This window comes from Anabrus simplex, chromosome 3 (genome assembly GCF_040414725.1).
Source record: "Anabrus simplex isolate iqAnaSimp1 chromosome 3, ASM4041472v1, whole genome shotgun sequence".
NCBI classification, from domain to species: domain Eukaryota; kingdom Metazoa; phylum Arthropoda; class Insecta; order Orthoptera; family Tettigoniidae; genus Anabrus; species Anabrus simplex.
The window spans coordinates 249770150-249787197 of record NC_090267.1 but is presented as its reverse complement, the minus strand read 5'-3'; the positions used below and the strand labels follow the sequence as shown (position 1 = coordinate 249787197).

At 40.7% G+C, this 17048-nt stretch overlaps 1 protein-coding gene across 1 annotated transcript in view; it reads right to left on the bottom strand.

The window, feature by feature from the left end:
• form3 (formin 3) overlaps positions 1 to 17048 on the bottom strand; it is a 962880-nt gene that overhangs the window by 83866 nt on the left and 861966 nt on the right. Inside the window, exon 6 of the mRNA XM_067142982.2 lies at positions 2376 to 2523. Within this exon, the coding sequence (XP_066999083.2) occupies positions 2376 to 2523 (148 nt within the window). The remainder of the gene's footprint in view (positions 1 to 2375; positions 2524 to 17048) is intronic.

Below are 17048 nucleotides of genomic sequence, written 5' to 3'. Positions count from 1 at the left end.
TACTTTAAATCCTGTAAGACCTTTTTAAGATGTTTTATAATTACGAAAATAGCACAGAATTATAGCCACGATCGATTAATACTCTGGCCACAACAATCACATTTAAAATGACATAAAGGTGACATGTAACAGTTAAGAAGTATCTGTGCCACAGTAACATCCTCCCCTGGTTAAAAGTGTTCACTTCTCGTCTCTGGCACAGACAATTCCAATCTTGATAGAGTCTTGATAACGTGTAAACAATTTAAAAAATCTTGTCATTTGTACAATTAAAATATACTGTATAGTTTTGAAACAGTTGTCATCATACTGCACAGGATAGGGTGGCATGGTGCGCTGTATCAAACCAGTCTACGGACTGACGACTCAAACAACACCACCACCACCACCCTGAGGCTTAGTTCATATTTGGAAAACGTTCGACTTCTTTCGGATAGAAAAAGGTGACTGCTGTTCGAATAATGCATGTGACATTTTTTAAATGAATAATCTCGTTCCTCACCCTGCAGCTAGGATCACAATATGCGTACCTGTTTACTTTGAAATAGTGGTGTGAGAGTTACAATGCGAAGGACTCTGAGGGTAACCAAGACGAGATGGGAGTTCATATTCAATCTCCATCGATCTGAAGTGTGCTTTTTTCTTCAGAGGGCAGTTCCCCACTTCCAGGCGATTCAGGGTGATTCAGTGAAAGAGTGCAAAAATCAAACAGGAAGTAGAAGATGCTCGACTGAATAGCGTGAGAGCGGTGGTGGGGATTATTTTATGAGGAAGTAAAACTAAGCAACAGTTCTTTCTTGATAATAATCAGGGTAAAAATTAAATAGATCCGACCCTTAGAATAACGATTGTACCAGCAAGAGAAAGGAAAGGGTGAAGGTTGTGAAAATGAAGAACTTCCTAGGTCTCGCAAACTTAATATCGTCCGAGTCGGAAGAAAACAATAGTTGACCAAGGGAGGTGTTAAAAGAAAGATGAAATTGAGGAGGCTGGTACAAGTAAGTGGAAGCAATGCCATGATCAGATAGGGGTCCAGTAGTCACCAAGCCACACTCTCAAGATGAGATCCAATGGGGGTTCTCCTTTCAATCGCCTCTTATGACAAGAGCGGGATACTGAAAATGTATTCTAACGCTCTCACTCTTACGGTGAGAAATGTGTAAGATAAGCTGTTGTGGAGTCCGTAAGGAGATGGGAATATCTAAAAGAGCCTTGTGTGCGAAATATCAGTGGACATAAATATGGAATATATTAGAGAAATTGCGAGGATGACAGATGCCTATGATGTGACTCGAAACGCCAGGGTTCTTTGAAATTGAGATGATTTTAGACAATGATGCTTGCACGGTCGCTAAGAGATGAAATGGATGGAGTTAGGAAATTTCAATCCCTACCGAAGCATCTCTTAGTCATCCTTCTTGCTATTATGACTGTAGTTAGTTAACCTTTAGATGACACAGACCCATAACATCTGCTTCGTAAATGTGTATATAATTTATGCAAGAACTGACGAGTTCTTTGAAAAAGACAAACGTCAAATGTTAAAGAAAACTAAAAAATATGAAAATTATAGAAAGAAGCATTAATCCTTGCTCCAGAGGAGTGCGACAGGCTTCGGCAGCCGGTGTAATTCCCATCCTCGCCACTAAATTGGGGCTTCATTCATTCCATTCCTGACCCGGTCGAATGACTAGAAACAGGCTGTGGATTTTAATTTTCATATAAAGAAGCAATTGACGAACTTTCTAAAGTCAGCAGAAAGTACATGGGGGACGAATACGTAGACGAATAGAAACTGTCTGTGCGTATATTCCCTGGTCAAGATGTTAAACAATAAATATAATAAATAAATCGAACGTTTATCACTTTCGGTTCCAAACACACGTTTAGCCTAGTAATTGTTATTTTAACTGAAACGGTAAGGTAGAATTTCCTTTTGTCATTTTAGGTTAAAGTCTCAGCCCAGTCTATATTTCAACCAAGATCGTTGTCTAAGAAACTCCGGTAAAATATTTAATACCCTGCGTTGGGGGAGGGTGCAATTTGTATTAACTAGGATTTAAAGTAGAAGACTAGAACCAGGTCAGCAAGGCTATAACTGTTACTTCTACAATGTTAGTCTAGCTATACAACATTCAAGTTGTTAACTACCATCGACTAAGGACATATATTTGCTAACATACGTAGTCCTCTTGCGGGCACAGATACGCTTCTACCTGTGCTAAAAATATAAAAAAATGCACGATACAAACACGTTCTGAGCTCTCCTGGGAATTGAAGTCGAGTTCTCTGAATGTTAACAAATCCTTGAGATTATTTCATCTTAACTTCAGAGGGAAATAGCTTGATATAACATAAAGCATGTATTGTCTTACCTGTCGGAGGATGGCGTAAAAGACGTCGAGATGCGAGTTGAGGTCTACACCATAAGGACCCTGCAGGATCTGCGCTTCATCGCTCTCCCGTTGCTCGTCGAATACGTCGAGCTGCACGCCCAGGTCCGGCACGCCGGCCGCCGTCCGTCTGTACACACAAACATCCGTATTTAATACATACAAGGGCCAAGGTAGCGAAATACTCAATACTATTGTTAAATACTAGACATCTATACTTAAATGGTCTTCATATCAAAGTCTGTCCGTCAACAAGATCAGAAATGACCATGATAATAATATGGCCTCAAGTAGATGGTACCATCTACGCAGCCTGTCTGCCATTGTCGATATCCCGACTTGCTGTCATTAACAGCAAGACAGGATTGTATGGTTAAGTTCATTTCGTCGGGTAGATGAAGATTGTACTACCCGATATTGTTAACATGCCAACAGTTACGACAGAGTGCCGAGATTTTTGTCCGCCCTTCACACATCGACTTCCTCCGCCAGGACTGAACCTGCGAACTTGGAGTCATGAGTTGGACACTCTGCCACGTAGCGGCAGATACAGGATTTAAGCCCACTCAACTACAAGATCAGAAGTTCAAAACCCAGCACTGAGAGCGACTACATTGAGTGTGGCGGTCCTTCCTTTCATAGGCACACGACAAGAAACCTGAAACAGAATACAATCAAGTTCCGAGATATATAATCTAATTTTGGGACTACATTGCCAGGTTTTCGGACCGTTTATGTATGCCTATTCACGTGTTGTTATTTCAGTTTAGGGACTTCGTTCATCGTGTCAGTAAACCTCGGTTAATCACCTGCGTTTACTGTTGAGTATATTTGTAATTAGTTTTGCGAAATATTTTTTTTTTGGTGTGTAGCGCCAGGAAAGGCCTGGTGAAGTTCCTTGGAGTTGACGTCATTCGGGCGACCGGCGCGTCTATGAGGATGGGACCCTACCCAATATGAATTCTAATGCTGAAAACGGCATAAACACCTAGCCCCCGAGCCATAGAAATTAACTAACGAAATTTAAAATCCCAGACCCGGCCAGAAATCGAACCCGGAACCCCTTAGATCAAAGACCAGCACGCTAACCATTCAGCCATGGAGCCGGACGTAAAGGAAGTTGTCATAGACCTCAGTGCTTGATACCAACCCGGCTTTATATTACAGGAAATGAGATGATGTAGGGATAATTGTTTTAAGGGGAAGAATAATTACAGTACGCGTAACTTTTAGTGATACCTGGTTTTATGGTGTGAGGAGTAAGGAGGGTGCTTCCACGGTTCCGGTAATACTGCCAACTGAATGGAAATGAAATCTGAATTGAATCGACACTGTTATCGATCGATATGAATTTTCTAAACCTTTTTTTATCTTAAGCCAACAACTGTGTCTCTCTCACACACACACACACACACACACACACACACACACACACACACACACACACACATTATATAACATTTCTCGATGCGAATCGTGTTCCTAGCATGAATTCTATATTTTGTGTAAACAACAGTAAAAAAAAAGCAAAGCAAAGTTATCTCCGTACAGGCCATGAAGACCCTTGGAGGGGTGGAAGGTAAAGGCTTCCGCCATTCGTAACCTCGGCACGTGATGGGGTAGAGTGGTTAGCTCTACGCCCGGCCGCCTTTGCCCCCAGGAATTAACCTGGTACTCATTTTTGGTGTAGGCTGAGTGAACCTCAGGGCCATATGCACCTCCGGAAGTGGAAATCTAGTTTCTTAAATTTTACGACTTCCTGACGGGGATTCGAACCCATTCAAACCGAGCACGCCTTTACCGCCTCGGCCAGGCAGCCCCTAAACAACAACAGTACTAGTACGCAAAGTGTACGCCAGATGTCTCACGGCAATGCATACTCAATTCAGAGTTTGTGTTTCAAAGGTTGCCAATACGAATCTCGAAGTTAACCGAGGTCTATCGATTCAGCACTAGGGAGCCCATGTATCGCTAAAAGTTCCACGTACTGTACATAAATATTTCGTCGTTGCACCTGGAAAATTATATGTGATAATATTTCAGCTTAGAACTCTGGGGAGAAAGGTTCTGTCATGTCTGCGTGAACTATTTCAACGAATTTTCGTTCTAAAGTGATGCATGTGCTGCGGGTCAGTATTTATCCCCTCAACATTGTCACATAACGTTTTTCCGAGGCGCAACGGCGATTTAGTGTTTACTCTAGTCTGAAGTGAAAAGTCGATAAGGTTCAACCCTTCTAAAAATTAAGGTATCGATATCGAAAAAAGAATGAGAAGGACTGCGAAAGGTCTAAAATTGAAACTCTCTAGGGTTCCCAATAGAAATACCGTTGGGTTCGAAAGAGAGCATGAGTTGACATGGGAGAACTGATAGAAAATACGAAAGCGAGGAGACTGGCCCTGATAAGAAGCAGAGAATGTAAAGAACCATTTCTAGAATGCCTGAGATTCTAATCTAATTATTTTCTCACTTGTTCTAGAGGCACAATGTACACCTTCCCAATCTTCACACTCGGACGCGGTCAGAGCCGGGAATCAACAGTTAATGTAACTGCTAGATCTCAATGGCAACAGAATGATCTTGACCAGCAGTATTCAACCTAACGCAATATCAAGATACATTTTCATTTGAAACGCCAGTCCAAGTTTAGATTTAGCTACAGAAAACCGGAACATAAGGATATCTCAAAAAGAGGCACCTATTCATTTCCTCCATTCCTATCGATAATAATGTTATTGTTTTTACGACCCACTAACTACTTTGGCGGTGTTCGGAGATGCCGAGGTGTCGGGATGTTGTCCCGCAGGAGGTCTGTTACGTGCCAGTAAATCTACCGACACAAGGCTAACGTATTTGAGCACCTTCAAATACCACCAGACTGAGCGAGGATCGAACCTGCCACTTTCCTGTCACTGTCCTTACTATTTTATGGGAAAACAGTTTCCCTTTAGACTGGCTTTCACTATTTTCAGCAATGGTCATTATACACGGTTAATCAGCTAAGATATCCACCTCAAGTAACCTGATACCTACGGCGATATTAAAGTGTTAAATCGTAAATTTTATCGCAGTGTATTTATGAGGGCCCGCCTCTGTGGTGTAGTGGTTAGCGTGATTAGCTGCCCCACCGGAGGCCCGGGTTCGATTCCCGCCTCTGCCACAAAATCTGAAAAGTGGTACGAGGGCTGGAACGGGATCCACTCAGCCTCGGGAAGTCAACTGAGTAGAGGTAGGTTCGATTCACACGTCAGCCATCTCGCAGTGGTTTCCCGTGGTTTCCCACTTCTCCTCCAGGCAAATGCCGGGATAGTACCTAACTTAAGGCCACGGCTGCTTCCTTCCCTCTTCCTTGCCTGTCCCTTCCACTCTTCCCATACCTACACAAGGCCCCTGTTCAGCATAGCAGGCAAGGCCGTCTAGGCGACATACTGGTCCTCCTTGCCAGTTGTATCCCCTGACAAAAAGTCTCGCTCTCCAGGACACTGCCCTTGAGGCGGTAGAGGTGGGATACCTCGCTGAGTCCGAGAGTAAAACCGACCCTGGAGGGTAATGGAATGGCGTATGGATTTTAGTGCCGGGAGTGTCCGAGGACATGTTCGTCTCACCAGGTGCAGGTCTTTTGACTTGACGTCCGTAGGCGACCTGCGCGTCGTGATGAGGATGAAATGATGATGAAGACGAAATATACTCCTAGTCCCCGTGGCAGCGAAATTAACCAATTATAGTTAAAATTCCCGACCCTACCGGGAATCGAACCCGGGACCCCTGTGACCAAAGGTCAGCACGCTAAACATTTAGCCATGGAGCCGGACACCCTGGAGAGAAACACATTAAGAAAGAAAGAATTTATGAATACAGTAGAGAGAATAGCTATACATCAACAGCTAGCTCATGTTTCATACGTAGCGCGAATCGAACAGGGCACTCCACAACTGGCGAATGAAGTACGTTTAAATACATTACATTTTCTCTACTTGTCCGATTTTCAAAATCAAGTTGCTGAATTTGTAATATTTGCGGGTTTAAGGCTATGTGTAGAAAACAGTGTAGTTATATTTAAGAAACCAACATTACTACCGTTATCTTTGAAGATACTAACTCCATAAAAAGTACTGTAGATCCCATTGCGAAGCCTTTGGTACCATTACTGAAAGTGAAAACAGAATATCAACATCCTTAACCGTTCACGAGTTATTTGAGGTGTGCTATTTAGCTGAATAATCTTGAATATTAACTAATGAGAAATATCTAAGCAATGGGTTAACTTAAAAAAAGTGCTTTAAGAGTGCTTCTTTCTGCTTGCATGTCATATATATAGTTAAGTCTTCAACCTGGAGGCTAATTGGATCCTGAAAAATCAGCACCAAAGGCGGAAACTCCTAAAAAGCTACGGTAGTACCGTAATGAGGCGTACAAGGCACGATGAGGCGTGAGGTAGTTTGTCATCTATTTACTCGTTGGACCAGACAGTGCTATTGCAGCACGACCGGCCCTACAAATAGCGCCTTTCATAACATCCTGACGCACTGTATTATTGTTCCGAATACCATAACTCAGTGCAACTCATACCTCATCAGGTTCCAGCCACATATACATACCCCATCAGTAGCGACCCCACGTAATTGGGAAAAGGCCAGGATAAAGAAGCATCAACCAAAGACGCGGTTTACAGTGGCATAACGCAGGTTAGTAACAAAAGTTTTTGTCGAACAAAATTCACACTCTGTAAGAACACTGGGCTGCAGGCTGCCGGTATTCTTCAAAGCTCTGAGACGGAACAACTTAACAACAGCTCTTGTGTACTGATAACAAGAATCATAACTCACTGTTTAATTCATTGCAGTTTGATATTATTCTAACGCCAGTTTAAAGTTAAGTTCTCGGAGACCTTAGAGCAATGTTTACAATGAGACAGCGAAATATATGGTCTGTTTTTCCTGCAGTTATTGCGGCTAATGGGACTAAATGGATTGAGGCTGCAGGGATAAGTGGGCTATGTTGCGTGTCACAAAAATAACACTGCGTTAGCGCCGCAGAAAGATAAAAAAAAGTAGTCGGTTCGGTGGCGACAGAGGCGTAGCTTGTGCTGGATGCACGGACAGCTTCATCTTCCTACAGTAGATATACTTCCAATATTACTGGTGCTAGGAACATCTAATGCTCCCTCAGTAGTGAAGTTTCGGCCTCTGTATTCCAAGATCGCGAGTTCAAATTCGGAAGAGAAAGCCCAGTCGGATTTTGAAGGGCAATCAAAAGATGTCCAGTCAGCACTCTACGTATTGGCATGTACAAGATCTCTGGTAACACATTCGGTGTTGACCCAAGAAAGTTAATTAAAACAAAGCAATAGGTCGCCCAAAAATGAACTTCAGTTTCTCTATCAACAGGTAGAGGAAAACGGGACGTCTAAATCGACACGCCGGCAGCTAAAATGGTGTCGGATCATAATGTCTTTACAAGGGAGCTAAGGGCATACAATTTTACATCAACTTGATACATCATCCCCTTGAAATGGTTGATTTGACAGTATTCATAATAAATTCTGCTGTAATATGCCCAACTAGGGGCGCGTTTCGTTTGAAATCATTTAGCTCATTGTTTCTTTTTTCCTTCCTGTATCAGTTCGTCTATTCACCGAGTTTCTTTCTTGCATTCCTCCGCCCAGCCTATATATTTCCTTTTAGTTCTTTTTGCAAATTTGGGTTCGTTTGTTGGGTAATGAATTTTGATCTAACACGAACAGTTTCTTATATTAATACCAAATTCTCAAAGGTCTTTGCTTATTTCTACTACCCAATTGTTAGTGTACCGAGCTCGATAGCTGCAGTCACTTAAGTGCGGCAAGTATCCAGTAATCGGGAGATAGAGGGTTCGAGCCCCAATGTCGGCAGCCCTGAAGATGGCTTTCTATGGTTTCCCATTTTCACACCAGGCAAATGCCGGGGCTGTACCTTAATTCAGGCCACGGCCGCTTCCTTACACTTCCTAGGCCTTTCCGATCCCATCGTCGCCATAAGACCTATCTTTGTCGGTGCGACGTCAAGCAAATAGCAAAAAAAAAATTAGTTAGTGTTTCCCAGGGATAGTACTAGATTCTGAATTTTCTTTGTCAGCCTATTATTATCCATTCAGTATAGGCTATCGTAAAATCTTAATTGCCTTTTTCTAATTATATCCATGATTTTTTTCCCTGAGATTTGATAGATTTTTTGCGAATTGTCATTCAAATGTGATTTTCGCATTTTGATCCTAGTTTGTTGATCATGTTTTTTTTAAATTTGTGATCTATCATCAATTGTCAGAATTTCTGATGTGTAAAGTGCTCTGATCTGTGTTGTAGTTTCGTAAGTTTGCGCTTTGTGTGCCTGTTGCAAGTGATTTTACACACTTTCTTTGTAGTGTAGCAATTCTTTCTTTTTCTTTCTTTGCTTGGTTTTTCGCTTAGTTGAACAATTTTGCCGTGATATTTGAATTTTTATATTTGGGTGATTTTTCCGTATTTGGTGACAAAGTTGGTTGTTGACTCTTGACAAAATTTATCCCATATAGTGCGTCTTTTCATAAATGAAGTTTGGAGCCCGGTTTCTTGCTGCTATTTCATGAAGTTTTTCTGTGGACTGGCTGCTTCAATAATTTATAGGAGACCGGACGAGTTGGCCGTGCGGTTAGGGGCGCGCAGCTGTGAGCTCGCATCCGGGAGATAGTGGGTTCGAACCCCACTGTCGGCAGCCCTGAAGATGGTTTTCCGTGGTTTTCCATTTTCACAACAGGCAAATTCTGGAGCTCTGTACCTTAATTAATGCTACGGCCGCTTCCTTCCCATTCCTAGGCCTTTCCTGTCCGATCGTCGCCATAAGACCTATCTGTGTCGGCGCGACGTAAAGCAAATAGCAATTTATAGGAGAGAATATTTATTTCTCAAGCGATCACAAATTATTGACTAAAATTTAACACCCACATTAAATTTGCACAACCTTGAACTACTTCAAATGTCAAGAGAGGTGGGGATTTCATTTATAAATTACAGTAAAGCAAAAAGGCAAAGTCATTCCCGCACGGGCCATAGAGGCCTTTCGAGGGTAGAAGGTAAGGGATTCCACAATCCGTAGCCTCAGCATTTGGTGGGATAGAGTAGTTAGCTCTACGCCGGGCCCCCCGGCCGCCTTTGCCCCCAGGTATTAACCCGTTACTTATTTTTTGTGTGGGCTGAGTGAACCTCAACACCATATGCATCTCCGGAAGTGGAAAACTCGTTTCTTAAATTTTTTCACTTCCTGACGAGGAATCGAACCCACGTCCTTCCGGGCGAACCGAGCACGCCTTTACCGCTCGGCCAACCAGTCCCTATTTATAAATTAAACTGTTTAGAATTGTTCCCCCATAATTAGTTTTTGTCTCGGATTAAGCAACAACGGTCGAAAATGGACCGTTACATTTTATCTGCGTGTTTTTCATATCACATGAAAATGACTGGACGTAATTTAATTAAACTCAGATTTTAAGTTGAGAAAAAACGAGATGTCGAAAGTCGGTCTATAAACTATTTGATTCACGTACAATGTATGCAGTCTGAATGTCGATTAGTCCTATTGAAAAACAGTACTTGAAAAAATCATTTCTCATCTTTCACGACAGAATTATTTTCTCGTACGACGAGATAACGGAGATATTTGAGTTTTATTTTCTTAGATTTTTACTTATTAGTCTCATGCCCTATCACATAATTTGAAAATGATGAGAGGGACGCAATGAGAAAGCTACAGTTCATGAGGTTTGGACGTCGGACTGAGTAGAAAAATAGTTAAGGTTAGGAGTGCACAAAGAGCACTGAAGTTCGAGAGTTTAATTGTTTACTATAGGATTACATACAATAGAGAGCTATGAAATTATATTTAGTACACATAATCCGTCTCTTGTAATAACTGAACAATACGGTGCAAAACAATGTAATATAGCAAAGCAAAGCAAAGCAAAGGAGTGGAAGGTAAAGGCTTCCACCATTGTTAACCTCGGCACGTGATGGGGTAGAGTGGTTAGCTCTACGCCCGACCGCCTTTGCCCCCAGGAATTAACCTGGTACTCATGTTTGGTGTAGGCTGAGTGAACCTCAGGACCATATGCACCTCCGGAAGTGGAAATCTCGTTTCTTAAATTTTACGACTTCCTGACGTGGATTCGAACCCACGTCCTTCCGGGCGAACCGAGCACAGCCTTTACCGTCTCGGCCAGGCAGCCCATACAATGTAATATACCATTAAAATACATTCTAGAGTGGGAGGAATACTCGTCAAATTCTGTTGTATTTACTGTGCATTACTTAATTTCGTTTTATACATCCATCTGTAGTGAAATATTGCTTACTCTGCACTATGATTTCTGATATGACTCTTTGTGGGTAGGGAAGTATAGACTGCATACAACCGAGCTCGATAGCTGCAGTCGCTTAAGTGCGGCCAGTATCCAGTATTCGGGAGATAGTAGGTTCGAACCCCATTGTCGGCAGCCCTGAAAAGGATTTTGCGTGGTTTCCCATTTTCACACCAGGCAAATGCTGGGGCTGTACCTTAATTAAGGCCACGGCCGCTTCCTTCCCACTCCTAGCCCTGTTTTGTCCCATCGTCGCCGTGAGACCTATCTGTGTCGGTGCGACGTAAAACAACTAGCAAAAAAAAAAAAAAAAGACTGCATATACAGTATCTCCTACCTGTCGTAAGTAGCGATTAAAAAGGCGTTCTCAACTTCGGATCGTTAGTTGGAGACCACGGGTCTCCTAGCTGTATCTCACATTGCTTTGATTTCTTTGTGCCAGGCCCCACGCTTTCATTTTTCCAATTCGACGTTCAACTCTTGTTGTCTTCCGACCCCAACGATGTTACTATTACGAGACACTTTCACGCCCTTCGTGGCCTTTCCCTTTCTTTTCCGGGCACCTGTACCCTAATTCTACGAAGGATAAACATTGTTTCATTTCTCCTCTCTCTGTACTTAATGATGATGATGATGATGATGATGATGATGATGATGCTTGTTGTTTAAAGGAGCCTAACATCGAGGTCATCGGCCCCCACTCTCTGTCTTTAAGAGGGAATGGTTGCCTACTTGTACTCCCCCTTAAAGCAATGATCACTACCACTGCCTTCTGATATAGGCTAGGATGACATTATTTTCAGGTTTGACAATATGAAAGTGGAATAGGTATGAGCGACACTAGTGTCACCGTAGCAACCAGTCCCTGTGACGACCAGTTTTGAAGCGTCGCTTATAAGATCAGCTGGTGTGTAGACTATATTTCAATAGGCTCGGCAAACTGATATTATGAAACAGCACCTTCTGCTTCGGCGAGGAAAACAACGAGAAATTAGGTAGCTCGTAATTCCCCTAGAATGCCTCTTCAGTGATGTTTGATGTTTAGGCTATTTTTTTTTACAAGTTGCTTTACGTCGCACCGACATACATAGGTCTTATGGCGACTATGGGATAAGGAAGGGCTAGGAGTAGGAAGGAAGCGGCCGTGGCCGTAATTAAGACACAGCCCCAGTATTTTCCTGGTGTGAAAATGGGAAACCACTGAAAACCATCTTCAGGGCAGCCGATAGTGGGGTTCGAATACAGTATCTCCCACATACTGGATACTGGCCGCACTTAAGCGACTACAGCTATCGAGATCGGTTTAGGCTTTCTATGACAGCTGATGTGAAACTGTTGGGGATCCGATTAGCCTTCGGGCTGAGAAATCGATGTAACGTTGTTTTACCAATCTCAGTGGTGGTTTTCAAGAAAGCGCGTTTGGTACTTACTGAAGTCGGTTTTTAAATAGGGAATTCAAATATGATAACCCCATGTCATAGGTTTCAAGGTGTTCAGAACTCTTGTGGGTCAATATGTCGACACTATGGTGTCTCATCAAGTCTATAGAAATTAAAGTGCCGTTAAATAAACAACATTAATTCAATACTGTTTTAATCTGGACGTTAGAACGAAAAAGGCTATTAAGTTTTTAACAATGAAGTGCCTGATAAAAAGGATTACTGTGATAGAGTAAATCATGTAATTATTTACCTTCATTATATCTAATAGATTTAAACTATTTCCTAAAGTATCAAAAACTTTCGTGCTTCACACCAAGACTTATAAATCTTATTAAACAATAATTATCTACTAAAAAAATAAAATCTTAACAAAATCAATGCTAATCTCACTTCATAAGAGATTGTCTGAGCAACAGCTGTTTGTTTTAATATTGCTAATCTTGCACTTTGTGGTATACCTTTTTTAGCTGGTTTTTATTCCAAGGATTTAATTTTAGAAATTGTTGGATTATCTTATATTAATATATTTAGTTGTTTTCTATATTTTTTCTCTACAGGTTTGACTGTATGTTATTCTTTACAATTAGTATATTATTCCATGGGGCTTTAGGATTATCTGTGTTGGTTTCTATAATTCGAACTCATGGTAATGATTTTTTTCAAACATTTAGAGTTTTACAATGTTAAAGTTTATATTTATAATTGTATTTTTAATCCCTTATGTTTTTAATTGATTATTGATGGTCAATTTTTAATAGTTTAAATCTATTAGATATAATGAAGGTAAATAATTACATGATTTACTCTATCACAGTAATCCTTTTTATCAGGCACTTCATTGTTAAAAACTTTAATGTAAGGTCCATATTTTTGGTAAGTATGTTGGTAAAATATGGATCTCTTATCGATGAAATTATTAAAATTAAGGTGATTAATAATAAGGTAATGACAAAGGTTTTTATAGAAATATAAAATTTATTTATTTATTTGAACTGTTCTGTTAACCAGTCATTCCCAAAACTGTGGTCCGCGGACTCCTGGAGGCCCGCGACGATAATCCAAGAGGTCCGCAATAATAATCTAAGTTGTAAGTATTTGAAGATCGAAATTGTATTGTAAACACGCAATTCATAGATCATTATTCTATATTTAGGAACATATGTCCTCATTGTTGCTTAACTTACGTACAGTATATATAATTCTTGGCCAATAAAAGGTAGGCCTACAAGTTGGCAGTGCCTTATGAAGGTCCTTGTGTTACAACTCCGCGTCTCTGATCGACTTTTGGATCCATGACTCTCCTATATCCTGCAATTTCTGAAAAGTAAACCCTGCGTTTAATGCTTTTCGTGATTATGTACCTGTGTGAGTATACCTTTTCTGCTCTCACATAAATGTAAACGAAGTAGGCCCCTACATAACTGGAACTAATATTGAGGCTGATATTCGGTTGATCTTTTGAAAAAAAAAAAAAAGCACCATCCGTCCCAATGATGCAACAACTGGACCAAGCGGATTTTCTGAAGCAAGCTTCCGGATCCGGACTGTTGTAATTATTAGCCAAGTGTCACAATGTTTTATAATTTCTATGCATATATAAAGAATATTTTTGTAAATGTAGCTCATTAGAAGCTAAACTAGTGATGTAAATAAAGAGTACCAATATTTAAATTTCAAGGAAAGTAAATGAACCTACAACCTGTTTTCCAGTCATTGACCGGATCAGGGATGTAATGCATGAATCATATAGGCCTATAGGCTATTAGTATGATGGGGTCGCCACTAAAGGAAAGTAAATATTAGTCCTAAATTATACTAATACAATCAAACACGGTAAGATTACAAAATCCTGTGTTTTGTTCACTGAATTCAGTATTATGTTCTTTGGTTAGAGGGTCCTTGGACATGAATACGATATGTTCAGGGTCCTAAACCTATTATCTTACTGAAAAAAATACAACATAGGTCGTCCAGACGTTGAAAGAAAAATATTAGCAGGTAATTTGTAGACTATTTTGTTGGCTTTCTGGAAATAAAAGACAATCAATAGTTTCATTTCGGCATCGATCTATTACTCCTGAAACATACTAGAACACTGTGAAACATAAAAATGAGGTTCGTGGTGTCCTAGGAAACGACAGACGTGATGCGATGCACTCATCAAAGCTATCAATGTGAAAGACAAACAAGACGGGGAAAAAGAAAGAAACACATATCAGTTCAAGCGCTCGTGCCCTTCGGCTTGGATTTCAGACCGAAGTTTATTTGCTCGCATTCTCCCCAGATTGAGTTGAGTTTGCCGACTGAAATTTTGCGAGTATTCGATGACGGATGAGCAACTTCCTGATTACATTTATAACTCGCGGTAAGTAACAGATCTTCAAAAATGATGTATGTGTGTCAGACGGTGATGACAGGCAGAGAACATTCTAAGTTACGTTGAAGGGTGTTGTAGCTCGTAACATCTTGGTTTAAATTTCTCGTCGTTATGTGAAACAGATAGGGACGGCTTAATACTTCAAATGTTGGGTGGGCATAGAGAGGATGGATCATTCATTCATGTGAACGTATGGCAGGCCCATAGCAATGCTGAACATTCGGAGTACAGTGTTACGATAAGTCTATTTGAAATAATAATCACCTAAATAAACAGAAGAAATGCATGCAAGTTCATCTTCGACTTGGATGCATCATACATAAATTAAGTGTCTTCCATTATAAACAGTAGAGGAAACAACATTAAACATTGATGATCAAAGCATCAAAAACATATCACTTCATATACAATCAACATTTTATTTATACAGCGTAAATCCTCACATTGTGTGCATCCTTCCACATACACTGAGCGCTAGGGTTGGAACGCGTCTAGTGTCGTACGGAATGTCTCGTAGGTACGATACAAATCTATTCTGGAAATTGTTCCTAAATGGCGAGATAGCAAAGTAGAATTGTCACTGACATCTGACCAAGCCAGCCATAGTTCTAGTCCCGGCTAATACACGCGTGAAAGGAAAAGTCACGCCCCTCTGGTTTGGATTCCAGGTGAAATACTCGAGGTCCTATGGCTATGATTGAACCCATAATTCTAAGTCCAAGGGTTCAATGGTAACGATCAATAATCACGTAGTTCCTGCGGTAAAAGTTAATGTTATTGTCTTTACGTCACACTAACTACTCTTACGGTTTTCGGAGACGCCGTGGTGCCGGAATTTAGTCCCGCGGAAGTTCCTTTACGTACCAGTAAATTTACCGACACTAGGCTAACGTATATGAGCACCTTCAAATATCACCGGACTGAGCCAGGATCGAACCTGCCACGTTCGGGTCAGAAGGCCTGCGCCTCAACCGTCTGAGCCACTCAGTCCGACAACGGTAAAAGTCACCTTGCTGCCAAATAATAATAATAATAATAATAATAATAATAATAATAATAATAATAACATCCGAGGTAAATATTCAGCTCTTGAGGTAACCCAGTATATCAAGACTGCTGGTATCCGTTTGGATTCCTTTAATAGGGTCACATTGCTCTTTCTGTTCAGCATTTCGAAGATAATTTATGGCTCACACTAATTACCTTTTAAAAGTTGTTGCTATCGCAAAATGTTAAGACTTCCCAAGCAGTCTGTATCATTTCACGTGGCTTCAACCCAGAAGACTACCCTTATAAACATTATAATTGTTTCAAGATGTACAAACTTAGGGTTACCAGATCGGTGAAATGTAAAAGTACATTTTTCAATGAACAAATTTATACTGATGGCGAGGATGGTGTCAGCGGTATAGGCCTAACTTTTACCAAATGATTAAAAATAGAATAAAAGTAAATCCTAATTAAAATGGCTAAGTCTGCCCTCATCATATTATCTATACAGTTTTCTATTATTAGTCTCACTTTTCGTTGTATTTTGAAGAACTTCTAATGCTCAAGTAGCTCTTTGTTTCTCAAACAACATTCCCGTAAGAGGGTACAAGTTAGGCTCTAGAAATTGAACTGAGCCGACAATGACCTTTTCTCTGAATCCACTGACAACCTATTTCTTCTTGCTGTCCACGGACCTTTCATTAAACTAAAAATTATTTCCACAGTTGCATTGTGTAGAGGTATATCATAAATGAATGGACATATGTTTAGAAATTCAGAACCAAATGGCATTCCATTTGCACTGTAATAGTCACGCACCTTTCATTAGACAATGCTGCACTGGACTCTAACATCCTCATTTCCACTCAGGAAAATTTTCTTATTTGAACTTCTATTAGATGAATTTTTCAATATTTAAATGAATATGATGAGTAGCCAATGAGGTAAGCTGTATAAAAATGCTTCCATGTTCTTAACCCCTCTTCAACTACACACACCACAGAAAACTACACTACGAAGCACCATAGAAACATGCATTAGTAAGCACATCCTTCCAAATATGGTTGGCGTCACGAAGGGCATCCAACCATAAAACAGGGTCAAGTCCATATGTGTGGTACAGTTCACACCCGCGACCCAACCAGGGAGTCGTAAAAGCGTTGGAAGCATAAGAAGAACTCAATTCCTGCATATTAAAGTGAACAAAACTAGTGATAGACGGATGCTTGTTAACTTCAGCGCACTGTTCTTTCCGGAAGACAGCACTTGGAGTTAAGTGCTGAAGAGGAGAATTCCAGTCATCCCGGAGTGTATTATTAACATGAAGGATATGCTCGCCTCACAGATGCATACCAGGGAATCTGCCAGCTAAGCTGTTCGTTTGCTAAAGCCATAAGATAAAAAAGACCAAAATAGTAGTCGTGTTGTGAAGAAGTGCTAATCAGAGGTTCAGTTTGGACTGTTAAATGAACTGCCTGG